Source organism: Rhinoraja longicauda, chromosome 4 (assembly GCF_053455715.1).
Source record: "Rhinoraja longicauda isolate Sanriku21f chromosome 4, sRhiLon1.1, whole genome shotgun sequence".
NCBI lineage: Eukaryota > Metazoa > Chordata > Chondrichthyes > Rajiformes > Arhynchobatidae > Rhinoraja > Rhinoraja longicauda.
Genome location: NC_135956.1, coordinates 1,507,568 through 1,529,473, shown reverse-complemented (window position 1 = coordinate 1,529,473; position 21,906 = coordinate 1,507,568). Strand labels below are relative to the sequence as shown.

The window sequence follows — 21,906 nt, the reverse complement described above, 5'->3', positions numbered from 1 at the left end:
AGAAGGGATACAGCATAGCAAAATGTGCAGTCGTGCATTTTCTTAGTAAGAATAAAAGTGTAGACGGTTTTCTAAATGGGGAGAGGATTTAAAAATCAGAGGTGAAAAGGGAGTATAGGTGCAGGATTCCTAGGAGGTTAATTTGCGAGTTATATGATTATTAAGGAAGGCAAATACAATGTTAGGATCTATTGCAAGAGGACTAGAATGTAAAAAAAACATGGATGTCATGCTGAAGCTTTATATGGCATTGGTCAGACTGCATTTGGAGTATTGCAAACAGTTTTTGGGCACCATGTCTGAAGAAGGATGTGTTGTTGAGTGTCCAGAGGAGGTTATCTAGAATGATCCCGGTGATGATTGGGTTAAGTGTTTGACGGCACTGGACCAGTACTCGCTTGAGTTTAGAAGAATGAGGGGGACCTCACTGAAGCTTACCGAATAGTGAAAGACCTGGATGGAGTGGATGTGGAGAGGATGTTTCCACTAGCGGGAGAGTCTAGGACCAGAGGGCTCAGAATAAAAGGATGTACCTTTAGAAAGTTGGGGAGCAATTTCTTTGGTCAGAGGGTGGTGAATCTGTGAAATTCATTGCCACAAACAGCCGTGGAGGCCAAGTCATTGGGTATTTTCAAGGCAGAGATTGACAGATTCTTGATTAGTACGGGTGTCAAGGGTTACGTGGGGAAGGCAGGAGAATGGAGTCGAGAGGGAAAGATCAGCCATGATTGAATAGCAGAGTGGACACGATGGGCCCAATGGTTTAATTCTGCTCCTAAGACTTATGGACATCACATCAACAATCAGCAATGCATGTTAGATACCAGAGGGAGGGGGTTTAGGTGGGTCAGGAATTCTAAGGGAAGAGAAAGGATTCACAGTTTGGCATGAAAGTTCCTTTATGAAGAAATAAGCATGGAAGCAAGGAATGCAGAAGATGATATTCATATCCTGCTGGCTTTCATTTCATTTGGCCAGTGATACTGGGTGTTAAAGTTGAAATCTCCAATGGGGAGAGTTTATTTGGGATCAGGGAAAGAAATATCAGAAGATGACAGTGATAGCAAGGGAGAAGTGAAAGAGGAGAAAGATCCAAGAGTATTTCAAATTTGCAATCTTTGATGCTTGCAAGCAAGAGTCTATAGTTGAAGCATCGAATGATAATGTGGAATTGCTGACCAGAACAGCTTTGAGATAGAGTGTGTCAGTGAAACTGTAGAGAAATTCAAGAGCGTGCATGCAGTAGAACATAGTATTAAACATGAATCTCAAAATGTGCTGAGAACAATAATTGGAGAAGTGCCAAGTAGCATGAACACCCCTTAATTACTTTAATTCTGCATCCCATTGTGACTGCATCCTTGGCCTCTGATACCGTTCCAACCAAACCCAATGAGAGCTTGAGGAACATCTCATGCAAGGTCATCATGCTGTAACTTGAAATGCTTTACGCTCTTCACAAATGCTGCCTAATAGTGTGGAAACAGGACCTTCGGCCCAACTTGCCTACACCAACCCAGTGTCCCATCTACACTCGTCCCACCTGCCTGCACTTGGTCCATATCCCTCTAAAACTATCCTATCCACATACTTGTCTAAATGTTTCTCAAATGTTGCAATAGCATCTGCCTCAAATTACCTCCCTCAGCAGCTTGTTCCATATACCCACCACCCTGAGTGTGAAGAAGTTACTCCTCAGTTTCCTATTCAGTTTCCCCCTCACCTTAAACCCATGTCCTCTGGTTCTTGATTCCCCCTGCTATGCGCAAAAGGCTCTGCGTTTATCCTATCAATTCCTCTCATGATTTTGTACATCTCTATAAGATCACCCCTCATCTTTCTGCACTCCAAGAAATAGAGTCTTAGCGTGCTCAACCTGTTCCTATAGTTCAGCCCCCCAGGTCATCCTCTTAAATCATCTCTTCCCCTTTCCAGCTTGACAACATCTTTTCTCTGACATGGTGCCTAGAACTGAACACAATACTCTATCTGCGGCCTCATCAACATCTTATATAACTGCAACATGACCTCCCATGCAACATGAATTAGTGGGGTATTTTCCATTTGTATGTTCTCCTTGTGACCGTATGGGATTTTTCAGGGTGCTCTGGGTTCCTCCCACATTCCAAAGATGTACAGGTTGGTAGGTTAATTGGCTTCGGTAAAAATTGTCCCTAATGGTGCTCGTGTACTGGGGGGGTGAAATTGCTGGTCGATGCGGACTCTGTGGGCCGAAGAGCCTCTTTCCGTGCTGTATTTCTAAGTCTAAAGTACTGTTCTGTATATTATGGTTCCAATATTTTCTTTCTTCTGCGCATTCATCTCCGTCTACACGTCCTACAAACAGTTCAGCTACACCGTTCTCTCTTAGCCAACACCAAGACTGTTTGTGTTATTCAGCTGCACTCTCTGCACTAATTTTAAACAAGTCCGTTTCCTAATTTTCTGATGAAATATTAGCAACTCGGAAAATTAACTCAATTTCTCTCTCTATAGATATTTGCTGGCTTTTCTGAATATTCAAGCATTCATTTTTCACATTTTCAGAATCTATTGTATTTGTTTTTGCCTTTGCAAATCTCTTGAAAAAGTACACACCTTACTATTGCAGCTCACATAGAGATAAGGACTATTGCTAGCTCAGCACAGGGACAGAAAGATGAGGCAGCAAACCAGGAATTAACTCATCTCATCCCCAATGCCTAAATCTGCATTAGGCTCAAAATTCAACAAATGCCATAAAACCTATGTTGTTTGGATCTTTCCACTTTTTACACAACAAACTTACCTGCTGCATCATTGTCTCTTTGTACTGTTTTTTCTGAGTTACTTTAACAGGTGGCAGCTTGCTGACTGCTGACACCAAGAAGTTCATCAGAATATCTTCACAGTTGGCCATTTGGTCCACCATGTTCTTTAAACTGGCAGGCAAGTAATGCGTGTACAGATAATGATAGTACCTGAGTCAACAGGAAAAGCACAACCATAGAATTAATCACAAAGTAATTTTTGTATTAAAATTGTCTGGTTGTTTTCTTTATCTACTTAAGGAATAAAATATCTCAAAATTTGTGGATTTCATTCAAGAACTCGTCAATAACGTAATTGGAGTGAATAATTAATTTAAAAATGAAAAAGGAAAACTGAATCTTCGAATCATACAGCACAGAAAAAGGTCCTTCTGCCCAACTCATCCATAATGACCAAGATGCCCCATCTAAACTCGTATAGCCTACTTTTGTCCTATATCCTATTAAACCGTTCCTGTTCATGCACCTATCCAAACGTCTTATAAAACATATTTAAAATGTTATTGCACCTGCCCCACTACTACATCTGTCAACTCATTCCATATACCCACCATCTTCTGTATGAAAAAGTTGCCCCCCAGGTTCCCATTTAATCTTTTACCTCTCACCTTAAACCTATGCTCCCCCATTCTTGATTTCCGCAACTGTGGGGAACAAGACCGTGCATTCACCCTATCTACTCCCAATAAGCATCAATGTGTATATTCATTCTATCTATGCTCAATCAGCATTGAGTGGAAATGTTTGGGAACTTCATGTTTCAACGATCTGTCATGGGCCAACTACATTGATGAGACAGCAACAAAGGTACACCATCAGCTGTACTTCCTTGAGACTGAGAACATTCGGCATGTCTCCAATTTCTCATCATCCAGACTTCTTACCTACCTGTCTTGCCCTTCATTGACAAAATTGTCCTAATGATACTAGAGTGGAAAAGTCTACGAAATGCAACTCCATATAGTAAACACATGATAGAATAAATGTTTATCCAAGGACAGGTCGGAACAAAGATGGAATGAACGATGAAAAATTAAAATCTTTCACTTAAAAAAATGCAAAACAAAGATCTATTTGTGCAATATAAATGGAATAATCAAATGTAGAAAAAAAACCATTAAGTGCCAAAGTTGAATTTCACTTTTTCAAACTTTTGGTTTTAGTTGATTAAAAACTGCTCTGGTATTTGTTTTTAAATGTTTTCTTGTCATGGACAGTCTTAAAAATGCCTACAAATATTTTACAGTTACATTTAACATTATTTGTCTTGATATTTATCCCTAGCGTAACTTTCATTGATAAACAAACTGACAATGACAATGTTTCAGTGCCTCAAGGCCACCTAAATTCATAAAGGTTGCAGCACCACTAGAATAAATACAATTTCTGCAAATTTGTATCCCAATACTCCAGACATGGAAATTTGCAATGCTTGCATAACTGATAATCATTAACTACTCTTGCCAGTTGCATTTACATTTAGGTTTATGGCACAAGGTTAGTTTGAGGGCAGCAGTTCTTTAAGGATCTTAACATTGACCATAAGCACTAATTTTTGAATTTGAAAAGTTTGTTATTTTTATTTTATGTTACATTCATGTTTTAATTTAGTCATTTACTTAACTAAATTCGCATTTAATTACTTCAAATACTTGAGTTTCAAAGAACTTAAAACTATTTAAACTAATTTTAAACATTTCTATATATCAGACATTTGAAAACAGTGAATATACCTTTTATGTCTGAGAGTTATCATTAAGGTATGGCTTCATTCAGCATACAGTGGCACCTATACTGTGTGTCCTACAGATCAGCGTTGCCACAGGTTGAATGGGCTGGCTGAGTACAGACAATGGGATAGACACAAAAACCTGGAGTAACTCAGTAGGGCAGGCAGTATCTCTGGAGAGAAGGAATGGGTGACATTTCGGGTCGAGACCCTTCTTCAGACATAAGACAGACTTCAGTCTGAAGGGTCTTGACCCGAAACGTTACCCATTCCTTCTCTCCAGAGATGCTGCCTGTCCCGCTGAGCTACTCCAGCTTTTTGTGTCTGTCTTCGGTTTAAACTAGCATCTGCAGTTCCTTCCTACACAGACAATGGGATGATCTGGATTGTTAAGAAACACATACACTACAATCAGCAAAACCAGATAGAAAATTCTCAATATTTTTCTTTTACTGCATAATCCCATTGACTCCACACCAGTTCTGTCTCATTCCTCCACCTAGGACGGCACAGTAGTGCAGTTGATAGGGTTCAATCCTGACCTTGGGTGCTGTCTTTGTAGAATTTACATGTTCTCCCTGGGGCCATGAGTATTTCTTATGGTTTCCATTCACATTCCAAAAATGTGCAGGTTTGTAGGTTAATTGGCCTCTGTAAATTGTCTTTAGTGTGTTGGGAGTGCTTGAGAAAGTGGGATAACAATGAACTAGTGTAAACAGGTGATTGATGGTTGCCATGGGCTTGGTGGGCTGAAAGGCCTGTTCCCATGCCATCTCTTTTAATTCAGTTCAATACTTCCCTCTAACTTATTTCTTCTCAAAAACACATCACTTCAAATCTTCCTCAATTCTCCTGCCACAAGTATGGAAAATTTACAGAAGCTAATTAACCCATTAGGATGCCTTTGGATTGTGAGAGGAAACCAGAGCACCTAGGGAAGCCTATGCAAACTCCACACAGGCAGCACCTGAGAATAGAATCAAATCTGTATCACGACTTGTGCAGCAGTAACACTTTTGTTGCACCACGGAGCAACTTCAGTACTTGTTTGCAAATGACATTATTGTTGATAAAAAGACCAGTTTAAATATATTGCCCTGCTGCTCTAATAATTTCTGATTCATAGCAGAGAAATGAGAAGGGTTTCAATAGAATCTAGATATTAAAACTCTCTATTCGACTCTATAAATATATATAGATAAATATATATATATATATATTTGCTCTATCGAAGCCCCTCATTACACTGAATGTGGCTATAGAATCTCCCCTTAATTTTGATTGTTTTAAGGAGTACAATCACATCATTGAAATTGCTTAAAACCACTGTCATTCTGGTAAATGATACCTTCTACAGAAATATAAGATCCTTATTAAAAATGTTTTGCTCTGCTGAGACTGAAATTAGAAAAGTTTAGTTAGTTTGTTTTTCTATAATCAATGCCTGTATATATCCCATTCACTTCAATAAGTTTCTTCAATCTTCTTTGCTAAAATCTTAGAGAAATTAAACAAAACACTCGAAAGGTACAAAACTCCATATGATAGTGGAAAATAAATTGATAGATTCCTGACTGAAATTTTTGCCTTTGTGAAAATTGCTTTATGAATGGATTCAGATGTTTTATTGCATGCCTGCATTCATACCTGTGATAAATTGCAGCACCTGTTAAGACCATGGAGTAATCATTCGTCCATTTAGATGTGTAACCCCATCTTTCCTTTGTGTTGTCCCAGAAATGGCTGCGAGCTGGGTATCCCACAATTCTCTCAGGGAAACTTTGCCATACAGTGAAGGCAAAATCTACCTAAAATATTAATAAAACCAGAGTCCACTTAGTGGCAAAATTATGTACACACAACGTTCAAAAAACTATGAAAGACAAAATGTTAAATGATTATGAGGGTAGAGACATTTATTATTCTGATCATTTTTAAAAGCGAAGATGATTTTCAGTGTAATGGCCATTTAATACTCAATCCTAGGCTATAAATCTGTACAATACATTTGAGATTGTAGCTATAATATTTATTCTTAAATCCAAGTAACACACCTTTTCTAAGGCTGAGCTGAATTCCATACAAATCTATTTTTGTAAATCAGTTTTCAAAGGATGAAGGGATTAGAGGGCATTTGCTTGTTAATATTTTCAAGATTGATTGTAAATATCAAGTTCACCAAGCCATATTTCTATATATAAATTTATGCATCAGCATAAAGCATGAATATTTATGAAGTTTCCTTTAATTACAGTAACATTTAATTAGCCTTGGCAAAAGACTCTGCATTCATCCTTTCTGCTCCCCTCATGATTTGATACAACTCCATGATTTCACCCCCAGCCTCTCATGCTCCAAGGAATAAAGTCCTATCCTGCCCAATCTTTCCCGATAGCTCAGGCCCTCAAAACTTGGCAACATTCTCATAAATCTTCTCTGCACTCTTTCCAGCTTAATGACATCCTTCTTATAGCAGGGTAACCAAAACAGAACACAGTACCCAAAATGCAACCTCACCAACGTCTTGTGAAACTAACGTATTATGTCCAAACTTCTAAAATCAATGCCCTGATCTCACTGAGAAGTAAAAGAACTCCCATGGGAGCGTGATGTAGGAACCCTGCAAAAAACTTGCCTCTTGGACTATTCCAAGTGTTGAGCCACATTCTTGTGTATCAATTCATTGAAAGTATGGGGAGATGGCCAAGGAATGAACATCCAGGAAAGCCTTAAAGCTGTACATTAAAACTTAAGACAAACACCATTCTGTCAAAATAAACAACCTATGTCATTATTGACCCGTGGCATAGTATCATATTACACCTTTTAGCACACTGAATTATCTACACTGATGACTTCAACAGCATAAATCAGATATGGAAATACACCAGATACAACAATGCAGGCACGCAATTGTCAGACTGTGCCTTGTGCACATCTGAAACTTGTGCAGAAATCAAAGTGGCCTGGCACCTTCCATTGCATCAGGTGGAAGGAGGATGGCTGACTTGATCCTTCTTTCATGATCCACAATGATTGACTAAAGTGCTTTCATAACAGTTCATCATCTCATCCACTCCCAACCTCACTCAGCTTTTGTTTTGCACTCGTCTTGAGCTAGCCTTCATAACCTCAAAGTAAAAACTATGCCAGAATCTATGGAAGGGTGACATGGATGTATAGCACATATATAGAAACTACTGTTAACCAAATATCTTCCCTCCTGAAAATCATAACCTCTTCATTCCACTTTCTAAACTGTCAAAGCCATCAAATTTGTACCTCAGCATTACAGAAAAATATCCTTGTCCCTAGCAGGTAAAAGAACAACGCCAATTGTGCACACTCTTCAAAATGTCATCTGTTTTCCTTCGCAAGTGTGTCTGTATTATGAATGAGTTTTGGAATGTTAAAAATATTTTTTGCACTATAAACAAAAATATTTTCATTGGAAGGCCAGAAAAAGCAGGGTATATGCCTGAAGGACATTTACAGAGCCCTGGATAGATTTCTTTTGAAAAAATCACATTTACGCAATTAGAAAATGTTACAAGGTACTATTTCTTTTGTCTTTAAATTTCAATGAGCCAATAAAAATTGTTTTTCCTAATTAACATTTGCAAAACTACTCATGTTTAAATTATTAGAATTTCTCATAAGTCCCTAAATCTTTAGACATACGATAACATACAGGACTTACTTAATTGTTACTAGACCAAATGGACCCATTGGGCCCAAACTTCTCCTGCATTGGTGCAGTACCCTCCCCTCTCCATCTCCCTTATCCTCCATCCCCCCCCTCCCTCAGAGATAGATTTAAACTTTAAAATGTGAATAACGTAACAAAAATAACACCGATTTCGATGAAACTTCTTCCATTAGCACCAAAGGGACAACGGCGAGTAAGGTGGGCCTAAAATTGTTGCGCTATCGTGTACCGTTTTGGCTGTAGTTCAGGAACAAACAAACAAACAAACAAATAAACGAGAGTTTTAGTATATAAAACTCTATAAAGATTAAGAAATATGGCTGATTTAATAGCAAATTTCTGTGTTAGTTTTTGAAAGCAAATTGACGGCATGCTATTGGAGATTTTAAGAAAATCAACATTGACTTCCGTGAGCCATGAGGGTCTTGTACACCCGCCTCTGTGATCGGATACTCCTACCTTTGAGGTTGCCCAAGAGGATAGAATTAGAAGAATGTAGAGGTCTTGGGCTTATCGTATAAGTGAAGGTTACAGAGAAAGGGGTAAATTCCTGCACAGATCTGAATGCGAGATTTATTTATTAGAGTTCATTAACGAAAATACATTTCTAATGGCCCATTCCAAATTACATGATTTTTTTTATACCATTAAAAAACACATCTTTTCTAATTGCATAACTAATTGTTATATTAAATCACTTAAATCATCCTTTCTGCCCCTGATTTCCATCGAATAAAAATCTAGTCTCTCTGAACCAATCACCCGATCCGACTATGCTGATCCAAACCACCCCAACATTAACCCATTCTCCTCCACCCCAGTAAACACCTATAAACAACTGATATGTGTAACATCCAGTAAGTTGACAGCATCAACGGAGGGAAATGAACAGACATTGTCTTGCGTTTGGATCCTTCGTCTGTCCATTTTCCTCCACAGATGCTGCCTGACCCAGAGTTCCTTCAGCAGCTTGTTTTTGCTCAAGATTCCAGCATCTGTACTCTTGTATCTCCATTATGATTACTTGCTTGGTAATTGTTCACCCTGGGCGAGCTTGATTCAAATCAAGAGATACTTCTTTTAAATACTTGATCTATTATTTTTACATACAAATTTACAGAACTAGATCTGCTAACTTTATTAAACGTGGTTGTAAGAGCTTTTTACGCTTAAATTAGTTATTGTCATTGTATTATGGCTATGTTTAATATTTCTAGTTTCAGTCTTTTTTGCATGCTTGTGGGTGTGATTTGATACGTAATGGGAGTGACTACATCTGAGGAGGCTAGCGTAGCCACAGAGATTGTGGGTCAGTTTTGTCTCGGAGGATGGCGAGAATACAGTTTTCGACCACAACCACGCCAGCCACAAACACAACCGCGCCAGTCACAACCACGCCGACCACGACCACACGGTAACGACTACACGATCTTTACTGTATTGTTTGAAGAAGAGACAGTTGATAAGAACGAAAAGTTATGAATTACTCTTTTGATTTGTGCTACTTTAATAAAGACCAATTAATCAAGAAACAGCGTTTGGAAGATTCGTTTTTTGTTATCTGAGAGTGCAGTGTGTGTGTAATCTATACCTCCATCCCTTCCCCGAGAAGTAATGGCTATCAAAGTTGGACTTTGAGAAGGTATAGAAGCTGCCATTACAGTGGTGATATTACTGAAACTTCTCAAGTGGTATAGAAGATATAATTGTGTGTTGGTCAGAGACCATCTATCATTCAAAGCGGCAGTTGATAAATATTAGACATTCTTGAAATATAGCTGGGCATAACAATAACCATTCAAGATCACACATTTTTTAACAACAGGAAACAGGAGTAGCAACCTAAATTACTTTGTTCTTTCCTGAACCCCAGAGAACAAAATCTAATTGCAGTGGCTTTTTCTGCACCTTATCAGAGACCCACTTAATTGTTACAAACAGGGATCAAACCTTGAGCTTTCCAAAATAGACAATGCATTTGCAAATTAATAGGGGAATCACATCAAATTAAATCGTCTTACCTCCGTCGTAGAAAGAACAGTATCTTCATCAAGGCTAAGAACTGCATGTGTATGAATTGCATCATATGGAAGAAAACGGCTGCTCATAACCTGTACATGTCCAGAGAAACAAAAGTGCATTTTAACAGGAGGCAAATCCAAGACAAGATGGCTTATAAAAATGCCTCTAATGTCTGCCCAATATTTATTTGTTACGTACATTGGATGTCACTGCTGAAAATATATCCAAACTTTGACACTCATTGTGGCAATTTAAACCTAGTTGTGTGTTCTTCCTCTGTGCAAGCTATGTTCTTCAAACTAACTACAGAGAAAGATGCTGCAAATCATTGGCAAAATATTCCAAACAAGGGATACTATACAATGTCACGGTTTAGTCACATAGCATTTAATAAAGTTTACAATGTCACTTGGTTTAGTCACATAGCATTTAATAAAGTCTGCAATCATTGGAAATTATATATAAAAAGAGGTATTCTCCCCTTCCTTATTCTCCATGAAAGTACCCATCTCATTCTGAAATACTATTTCCGTCTCTCCTGATCAATTTTTGGAAACCTTAAAATAATTGACTTTTTAAAAAATCAAACTTTAAAATTACATACATGCAAATATCACTTTCTAGTTAATGGTCTGGGATATCCAGTGCGCTGTTAATTGGTTAATTTAGCATTGGTACCAGATTGTTTCAATTACAAACTGGGAAATAATTCCTCATGAACAAGTGCATACAATTCCCCAAAAATATATACTTTGCCAGATATTTTTCCCCCATTTTCTCAATTTTGTTCAATAAACTGGGGGCTGGAATATATGGGGCTTCAAAATGGATGTATCTTTAACTTGTGCCAAGTTTCTTCTGATGTTAATAGTGCTCAACTTTGTGTGGCTGCTCACATATAATTTGCAGTTTGCAGCCAGTGCTTATTGCTGCATTGGTTAATTGCATGCTTCAACTATAAGTCCAGTTTTGAGTGTGGCTTGCATCATTTACAGTCAGTCTGTACTTCTTAGAGGATAGCTATATTTAGGTTTCAACATTTGCTTAGTGTCCAACGTGGCAGAACACAAATGCTGTGCCTCAAAAAGCTTAACAAAACCTTCAAATATAATATTCCAATCCTGGGACAATACTCATTAAAGAATCACATTCTCTCCTTTAGTCCAAGATGGCAATTTATTCAGGAGTATTTTATCTCATGGAAAGACGAGCTAGAAATGCACTAGAGCAGACACACTATCAAAAATAAGTTATCCTCCATCTTCACCGCAGTCCCCTACTCCAGATGATACAAGACTATCACTTATTTTCATGACTACATGCCCATCCAGCTCTATGCTTTTGTATGTCTGAAGAAGGGTCTCGACCCAAAACGTCACCCATTCCTTCTCTCCAGAGATGTTGCCTGTCCCGCTACGTTACTCCAGCATTTTGTATCTATCAGCTGTATGCTTTTCTCCTTTCAATCAAGAGCTTTGAGCGTGAAAGGTATACAATGATAAAATACACAGAAATCTAATCAATCACCAGCAAGGATACTACTTCGACTTATTTGTCCATGCTACATAGACACTGCTGTCAATACCAATATTTATTGTCCACCCTTAATTGCTGAAGCATATAGCTCAAATCAGGCTAGATTTAATTGTGTGAAGGACTTGAACAAGGTGGGTCTTTACAATAATCTCATTTTCCTGGTTACAATTATTGAGATTAATTTGTTTTTCATACACAAACTTCTGTGGAACAAGTTTCCAGAAGAGGTAGCAGGGGCACTGAGTTGCAAAAGCAGCCGAGTAAAAGAGATATTTCAGTGAGGACAACCTATAGAAGCAAAGGCACCTCCAACACTATTCCATCTTGAGGTTCACATAACATATTTCTTGATCACTCTGGATATTTTGTTGAGTTTTTTTTCTCCTCATCTTTCTCACATAATAGTTCACCCAGCTATATGTCTTCTCCTCATTTTCTCGTTATCCTGCACTCGAGGGAATGCATCTGTGCCTGTTAACAACAGGTTTATGCAAAACCATTGGAGAAATCCAAGGTCCTTTAGCAAGACCACTCTTTTGTATGCTATAGCAACCTAGAAGACACCTATCATCTGCCAAATTGAAGCAACAGCAAATAGAATTAAATTAGCAACTCTATTGCTGGCAATTGATCCCTTTAAATATCGCCAGCAGTGGAGATTGATCCAGTGGAAATGGTCTCCCCATTTCCAGCAGGCATTTGTTGCACTAACATCCTCACTGATTTATAACCCAGCATCTGCAGTTGTGTCAACATCCTCTCAGTTATGGTGGCCAGCATTAGTTGAGCAACAAATAAATTAAAATTAGATGCACATCATAGCTGATTTGGCATCAAAAGACAGGTATTATAATGCAAATTATGTAGCCATTGATTCTTGGCAGTGGGTTTCCAAGAGTTCTCTGGTTCAATGATTTAGTAATTTTGGATGTATAAATGAGCCACTTGTCTGTAGATATTACAGTGAACCCGACTCATTTTCCAAATCTTTATCCAAGTGACGTACAGGTATGTAGGTTAATTGGCTGGGTAAATGTAAAAATTGTCCCTAGTGGGTGTAGGATAGTGTTAATGTACGGGGATCACTGGGCGGCACGGACTTGGAGGGCCGAAAAGGCCTGTTTCCGGCTGTATATATATGATATGATGATATGATATGATGCTTAGATCAATGAAGCAGCCCATTTGTCAGCTATGCTATTAACAGAGCTCAGTATTTTAATTTCCAGAGTTTATAATACATTCTGTCCAAAACGACTTTGATCATCCAGACACTAATCAAACATTTTTGTAGCGAAAAGATTTATCACTAAGTGATCCACCCACCATAATTCTTATACTTTGAAAGAAATGTGTTCTGTGTTTTCAAGTTAATTTTGCCCTTCATCAAAAATATCTTCTGTAATATGGTGTCTTGGGTAGTGTTATGGGCAAGATCACAAAATAAAATAGCACAAGCCACATTGCATGTATCGGAACAGGTGACCTCTTTCTGCTACATTATGAACCATCCAGACCTCTCAGGTCATCTGGGACAGGTCTGCTTTCTTCTGTCCCCAGAGTCAGAACTAAACATGGAGAAGCAGTGTTTAATTTTTATGTACCACAAATATGGAACAAACTCCCAGAAAGCTGCAACTCTCAGTTCTTTTAAATCGAGGCTGAACACTTTTCTGTTTGACACTGCCTTTTATTAAATCAAATAATTATTCATTTCTTGTAGGAAATGTAACTTCACTGTAACTTTTATTCTTGTATTTTATACCCGTCTTATTCTATTTTAGCTTGTTTTTATTTTATTTTCTCTTTAATTACTGTTTTTAATTGCTTTTAACCACCCTGTAATGTTTTATGCAAAGCACTTTGAATTGTCCTGTTACTGAAATGTGTGATATAAATAAACTTGCCTTGCCGGAGTTTTTGGCTCCCTACAATTCTCAGCAGATAACCATTGAGCAGATGGAAAAGGCCAAGCAACGAGGTGTGCTTATTGGGGCTGTGTTCCACATCATATCGTACTTGCACATGGAAATATATCTCAATTTCTTCATCATCATTGCATCTTACCCTCAAACCCCCTACTCAATATCATTATGATGGAATATTCACCAGAAGGATTTCGTAATTCAAGGCAGCAGCTCATTATTTTCCCCCAAGGACAATGAAGGATGGGTATTAAATACTTGTCTTACTAGCAAAGCCAAGATACTGAAAAATGAATAAGTGAATAATAAGGTCAGCCTAGGAATCAGAACTTGTATTTGAATATAAATAAGATTCAGATAATGGTTTATAACTCTACTTGATTGATACTAATCCACTCCACACTAATGTATAATTTCAGTGAGCCAGTTTCCAATAATCTATATACTAAAATTCTCATTTGTTTCTTTGTTTGTTCCTGAACTACAGCCAGAATGGTACATGATAGCGTGGCAATTTTAGGCCCACCTTACTAACCGTTGTCCCTTTGGTGCTGATGGAATAAGTTTAATTGTTATATTTTTAGTTATTTGAATTTTAAAGTTGAAATCTATCTCCAAGGGAGGGAGGGAGGGGGTGGGGAGGAGGGGGGATAAGGGGGGTTGAGGGGGACGGAGTGAGGGGGAGCGGGAGGGGGAGAGGTGGGGAGGGGAGAGGAGAGATGGGGAGGGGAGGGGTGGGGAGAGGAGAGGTGGGGAGGGGAGGGGGAGAGGAAGGGAGAGGAGGAGGGGAGGGAAGAGAAAGGGGAGAGGAGGGGGAGAAAGGGGAGAGGAGGGGGAGAAAGGGGAGAGGAGGGGGAGAAAGGGGAGAGGGGAGGGGGAGAGAGAGGAGGGGGAGAGAGAGGAGGGGGAGAGAGGAGGGGGAGAGAGGAGGGGGAGAGAGGAGGGGGAGAGAGAGGAGGGGGAGAGAGAGGAGGGGGAGAGAGAGGAGGGGGAGAGAGAGGAGGGGGAGAGAGAGGAGGGGGAGAGAGAGGAGGGGGAGAGAGAGGAGGGGGAGAGAGAGGAGGGGGAGAGAGAGGAGGGGGAGAGAGAGGAGGGGGAGAGAGAGGAGGGGGAGAGAGAGGAGGGGGAGAGAGGAGGGGGAGAGAGGAGGGGGAGAGAGGAGGGGGAGAGAGGAGGGGGAGAGAGGAGGGGGAGAGAGGAGGGGGAGAGAGGAGGGGGAGAGAGGAGGGGGAGAGAGGAGGGGGAGAGGGGAGGGGGAGAGGGGAGGGGGAGAGGGGAGAGGAGACGGAGGGAGGGGAGAGGAGACGGAGGGAGGTGAGAGGAGACGGAGGGAGGGGAGAGGAGACGGAGGGAGGGGAGAGGAGACGGAGGGAGGGGAGAGGAGACGGAGGGAGGGGAGAGGAGACGGAGGGAGGGGAGAGGAGACGGAGGGAGGGGAGAGGAGACGGAGGGAGGGGAGAGGAGACGGAGGGAGGGGAGAGGAGACGGAGGGAGGGGAGAGGAGACGGAGGGAGGGGAGAGGAGACGGAGGGAGGGGAGAGGAGACGGAGGGAGGGGAGAGGAGACGGAGGGAGGGGAGAGGAGACGGAGGGAGGGGAGAGGAGACGGAGGGAGGGGAGAGGAGACGGAGGGAGGGGAGAGGAGACGGAGGGAGGGGAGAGGAGGCGGAGGGAGGGGAGAGGAGACGGAGGGAGGGGAGACGGAGGGAGGGGAGGGGAGACGGAGGGAGGGGAGAGGAGACGGAGGGAGGGGACAGGAGACGGAGGGAGGGGAGGGGAGACGGAGGGAGGGGAGGGGAGACGGAGGGAGGGGAGACGGAGGGAGGGGAGGCGGAGGGAGGGGAGGGGAGACGGATGGAGGGGAGGGGAGACGGAGGGAAGGGAGGGGAGACGGAGGGAGGGGAGGGGAGACGGAGGGAGGGGAGACGGAGGGAGGGGAGGGGAGACGGAGGGAGGGGAGACGGAGGGAGGGGAGACGGAGGGAGGGGAGACGGAGGGAGGGGAGACGGAGGGAGGGGAGGGGAAACGGAGGGAGGGGAGGGGAGACGGAGGGAGGGGAGGGGAGACGGAGGGAGGGGAGACGGAGGGAGGGGAGAGGAGACGGAGGGAGGGGAGACGAGACGAGACGGAGGGGAGACGGAGGGAGGGGAGGGGAGACGGAGGGAGGGGAGGGGAGGGGAGACGGAGGGAGGGGAGGGGAGACGGAGGGAGGGGAGGGGAGACAGAGGGAGGGGAGGGGAGAGGAGGAGGGAGGGGAGAGGAGGGAGGGCATGGGAGACGGAGGGAGGGGAGACGAGACGAGACGGAGGGAGACGAGACGGAGGGAGGGGAGGGGAGAGGAGGGGAGGGGAGAGGAGGGAGGGGAGAGCAGACGGAGGGAGGGGAGGGGAGAGGAGACGGAGGGAGGGGAGGGGAGAGGAGACGGAGGGAGGGGAGGGGAGAGGAGACGGAGGGAGGGGAGGGGAGAGGAGACGGAGGGAGGGGAGAGGAGACGGAGGGAGGGGAGACGGAGGGAGGAGAGGGACGGAGGGAGGGGAGAGTAGACGGAGGGAGGGGAGACGAGACGGAGGGAGGGGAGACGAGACGGAGGGAGGGGAGACGAGACGGAGGGAGGGGAGACGAGACGGAGGGGAGAGGAGACGGAGGGGAGAGGAGACGGAGGGAGGGGAGAGGAGACGGAGGGAGGGGAGGGGAGAGGAGACGGAGGGAGGGGAGGGGAGAGGAGACGGAGGGAGGGATGGGAGACGGAGGGGAGAGGAGACGTAGGGGAGAGGAGACGGAGGGGAGAGGGAGACGGAGGGGAGAGGGAGACGGAGGGGAGAGGAGACGGAGGGGAGAGGAGACGGAGGGAGAGGGAGGGGAGATGAGAGGGAGGGGAGAGGAGAGGGGGGGAGAGGAGAGGAGGGGAGAGGAGACGGAGGGGAGAGGAGACGGAGGGGAGAGGAGACGGAGGGGAGAGGAGACGGAGGGGAGAGGAGACGGAGGGGAGAGGAGACGGAGGGGAGAGGATGGGGAGGGGGATAGGAAGGGGTGGGTAGAGGAGGGGAGGAGAGCGGAGAGTGGGGGAGGAGAGGGTGCTGCACCAATGTAGGAGAGGTTTGCACTCAACGGGTTCACTTGGTCCAGTTATCAATTAAAGTTCTCAGCAAGTTATTCTCATTTGGCCATTACATACAGTGCCCTCCATAATGTTTGGGACAAAGACCCATCATTTATTTATTTGCCTGTACTCCACAATTTGAGATTTGTAATATTAAAAAATCACATGTGGTTAAAGTGCACATTGTCAAATTTTATTTTTAGCCATTTTTATACATTTTGGTTTCACCATGTAGAAACTACAGCTGTGTTTATACATTGTCCCCCCATTTTAGGGGACCATAATGTTTGGGACACATGGCTTCACAGGTGTTTGTAATTGCCCAGGTGTGATTAAATGCCTCCTTAATGCAGGTATAAGAGAGTTCTCAGCACCTAGTCTTTCCTCCAGTTTTTCCATCACCTTTCAAAACTTTTATTGGTGTTTATCAACACGAGGACCAAAGTTGTGCCAATGAAAGTCAAAGTAGCCATTATGAGACTGAGAAACAAGACTAAAACTGTTAGAGACATCAGCCAAACCTTAGGCTTACCAAAATCAACTGTTTGGAACATCATTAACAATAGACAATAGACAATAGGTGCAGGAGTAGGCCATTCAGCCCTTCGAGCCAGCACCGCCATTCAATGCGATCATGGCTGATCACTCTCAATCAGTACCCCGTTCCTGCCTTCTCCCCATACCCCCTCACTCCGCTATTCTTAAGAGCTCTATCCAGCTCTCTCTTGAAAGCATCCAACAAACTGGCCTCCACTGCCTTCTGAGGCAGAGAATTCCACACCTTCACCATTCTCTGACTGAAAAAGTTCTTCCTCATCTCCGTTCTAAATGGCCTACCCCTTATTCTTAACCTGTGGCCCCTTGTTCTAAGAAGAAAGGGAGCTTACTAATCGCAAAGGGACTGGCAGGCCAAAGAAGACCTCCACAGCTGATGACAGAAGAGTTCTCTCTATAATAAAGAAAAAACCCTAAACACCTGTCCGACAGATCAGAAACACTCTTCCGGAGTCAGGTGTGAATTTGTCAATGACCGCTGTCCCCAGATGACTTCATGAACAGAAATACAGAGGCTACACTGCAAGATGCAAACCACTGGTTAGCTGCAAAAACAGGATGGCCAGGTTAGTTTGCCAAGAAGTACTTAAAAGAGCAACCACAGTTCTGGAAAAATAGGTCTTGTGGACAGATGAGACGAAGATTAACTTATATCAGAGTGATGGCAAGAGCAAAATATGGAGGAGAGAAAGAACTGCCCAAGATCCAAAGCAAACCACCTCATCTGTGAAATACGGTGGTGGGGGTGTTATAGCCTGGGCATGTATGGCTGCTGAAGGTACTGGCTCACTTATCTTCATTGATGATACAACTGCTGATGGTAGTAGCATAGTGAATTCTGAAATGTATAGACACATCCTATCTGCTCAAGTTCAAACAAATGCCTCAAAACTCATTGGCCGGTGGTTCATTCTACAGCAAGACAATGATCCCAAACAAAGCAACAAAAGAGTTTTTCAAAGCTAAAAAATGGTCAATTCTTGAGTGGCCAAGTCAATCACCAGATCTGAACCCTATTGAGCATGCCTTTTATATGCTGAAGAGAAAACTGAAGGGGACTAGCCCCCAAAACAAGCATAAGCTAAAGATGGCTGCAATACAGGCCTGGCAGAGCATCACCAGAGAAGACACCAGCAACTAGTGATATCCATGAATCGCAGACTTCAAGCAGTCATAGCATGCAAAGGATATGCAACAAAATACTAAACATGACTACATTCATTTACATGACATTGCTGTGTCCCAAACATTATGGTGCCCTGAAATGGGGGGACTATGTACAAAACACTGCTGTAATTTCTACATGGTGAAACCAAAATGTATAAAAATATTCATTAATAAAATCTGACAATGTGAACTTTACCCACACGTGATTTTTTTCTATTCGAAATCTCAAATTGTGTACAGAGGCAAATAAATAAATGATGGGTCTTTGTCCCAAACATTGTGGAGGGCTCTGTAATTACCAAAACATTGATCCACCCATGGACAAAAATGATACCAAAGTTTCCTTTAAAAAAACCTTGAACTTCAATTGAAGCTTCTATTTTTTTTTTTTAATACTCAGAATGCAGACCACAAACTATATAGAATTTGCTCAAAGGTCATTGATAGTTTATTTTCAGAAAACCATTATCATTGTATATCCACTATAAAAGCTGCCAGTTAAGTTTGGGCACTAAACCAAAGTCACAAATTACAATCTGTTCTGCAATCTGCAAACACAGATAACAAATAAACTGCATTGCCTCATTCTTTTTGAAAATGTCCAGCATTAAATGGCAGAATATAACTTTTGGTCATATGGTTGATAATTCCATTACTATGGACACCAATTACACCCAAACTTAAAACTGTTCAAACATTCTGACGCTAGATGCATCTTTCATCCCGACCCAAATCAAACCTGATGGCAAGTTGTATAATCTTCCACTTTGAATATTCATAGTGGAATGTCAATTGAAGACAAGTGTTTATCATGAACCCACAGAAACACTTACTTTATTTTCTCCTTCAATTACCAGTACAGGTACAGCAGTGGAGGGCCAACGGTGTTTGGCTGGTAAAGGTTTGTCACAGTTCCATAACACAATAACCTATAAACAATCAAGCATACAGTCAACAGTTACAGAATTTACATCGGAAATAATCTCATGACAAAAAAAATGCTGATTCATGAATTATACTATTACATACATACCAACATTTGATTTTACAAATTTATAATATTGATATCCAAAATTCAGAATTTTACATCAAAATCCATAATATGTCGCGTAATGCAACTTTTCAGCAAAAAAAAAATATGCACACCAAATGCACATACGCGTTGCGCTACATTCACGTGTGAAAAATTACTATTATTTCCAACAGTCTGTAGTTCTTTGACTACATGTACAATGTCAGGCCTATCATGAGTATATTCTGGTATTTATAGAAAGGTTATTGCACAGAGATACTTTTTACAACAAAGAAAATTTTATTTTGTTTTGTTTTTTCTATTTTGCTTTTTCCTCACACATCCCAATTTTCTTGGTATTGAATAAAAGAACAATGGGCATAAAATGTATGACTAAGTTATGAACAGTTGATATATGCGACTTGACTAAGCATACGGAAGGATTTCATAGCGCGAGTCTGTGACCGTGCTGACAAGGATCGCATCGCAACGCATCGATATTGAACATCTGAAAACAATTGGTAATTTCGATCACTCCTTTACCATCTGGCACAGCGGTTCTCAACCTTTTTACCCTTGCAGAACCCTTGAAATAGTTTTCATGTCTCAGGGAACTCCTACATAAAAAATCTGTCACGTTCAGCTCCTGTCCACTGACCACTAAAGGACGTTTCACACTGGCGTCATATAGACGTCGCTAAATATATTCTCTAAGATTATTATATTTTTAAATGATACAACAGGTTGAAGACTTTATTATAATACCCAAGAATTTCCAAGAATATGCCGTACGTGAATAATAAAATTACAAATATGAAATTAAACACAAAAATGACTCAAAAATGTATTTACATATGATTAGCAAGGACGTCATTTCTGCTCTACATTGGTTCTAGTCCTAGGGAAAACAAACCCACATATGACCACTAATTGCAGTAATTTAGAGTATAATGTCATCTTGCTTATTGAAGTACACATTGAAGTACTTGAAGTAAATTCACACATTAATTGATAATCAGCCCAAAAAGGTGGTAATTGGCTTTTCTGCTGTGTTTTATATTTTAACCCCTTCTTAATTAATTAATATAGTTACATAATCTTGCACTTAAATGTAATATTTACTCATTACAGTTCCACCACTGATTTTCTGGCACTCTTGGTTCCAGTGCTTTGCTGGTTTATCCAGCCAGCCAAGGAAGTCGACTATGGGGATAGATGTGCTGGCTCCAGCTGGGCTGGAGTTCCAGAGCCCCGGCTGCAGGTTGCAAATTCAACCCACCGATCGGGCACTGGTCCCGATGAGGTAGAGATTGGCTGCCTTGCCCAGCTTTGGTGCCACATTTTTGGGGAGCCTCCCAGGGCGCGGGGGATTTCTCGCGGAACCGCTAGCGACCTCTAGTGTCCGAATTGACAAATTGCAATTACCAACTGTTTTGCGGAAAAACGTTAGGCATAATCGGAATGGCGGAAATGAAATAAGAAAGCAGAAACTTTCCGCCAAATTCGGAAGGGTTGGGAGGGGTGCTATTACTTATTGCAAAATAATATCATACATTGAACTCTTGGAATTCAATAATTCTGTATTTTGTATAAAATAGTTCTTGACAAGTTTCATCACTCTAAGGGTTAAGTTCATGTTTAATAGAAATATGATAATTCCAATTCAAAAGGGGAAGACCAAACAAAAATATATTTTAAGCCTGCAAACACCATGCAAGAAATAAGATTTTCTGCTAGCTTTTCAATTTCACAGACGCTGAGAGATGTATTATTACATTATTGTAGTAATGGTTCTTAATTTATCATTCATTTACGTAACACAAAGAGACCCTGCTTCTATTCAATGAGCAGCTAAAGCAAAAAACAAAATCATCCAGATTTGATTCCAGAATTAAAAGAAACTGCTGGAGGAACTCATTAGGTCAGGCAGCATTTGTGGAGGGAAATGGACAGATGACATCTCGGGTCTAGGCATTTCTTCAATCTGATCTGCTGAGTTCCTCCCAGTAGTTTGCTTTTCAATCCAGACGTCGCTAAATCCAGACACCAGCATTTGCATTTCTTGTGTCTCTAGGTTTGATTCCAAAACTGTGCTCAGTTAGTGATTTCAGCTTTTTTCTTAGTGCCATTAGTTTGTAAGGGGGAAGGAGAAGAGAAGTTTGTACACATTTCAACTTCTAATAGTTATCCAACTGCACTCTGGAAAAGGATGCAAATTCAGAGAAGATACAAAGATCAACTGCAGTGCCACTAAAATAGGTTGCTACCGCCACAATCAAAATTAACATTGGTAATGACCTAAAAGATAAGGTCTCAGTAGACTACTAATACTTGTATTACTG

At 41.7% G+C, this 21,906-nt stretch overlaps 1 protein-coding gene across 1 annotated transcript in view; it reads right to left on the bottom strand.

Moving 5' to 3' along the window:
• The window catches only part of LOC144592549 (exostosin-1-like), a 106,242-nt gene that overhangs the window by 7,144 nt on the left and 77,192 nt on the right, over positions 1-21,906 (bottom strand). The window contains exons 7-10 of the mRNA XM_078397128.1: positions 19,386-19,481; positions 10,270-10,359; positions 6,187-6,347; positions 2,789-2,960 (exon numbers count right to left, since the gene is read on the bottom strand). Of these exons, the coding sequence (XP_078253254.1) occupies positions 2,789-2,960; positions 6,187-6,347; positions 10,270-10,359; positions 19,386-19,481 (519 nt within the window). The remainder of the gene's footprint in view (positions 1-2,788; positions 2,961-6,186; positions 6,348-10,269; positions 10,360-19,385; positions 19,482-21,906) is intronic.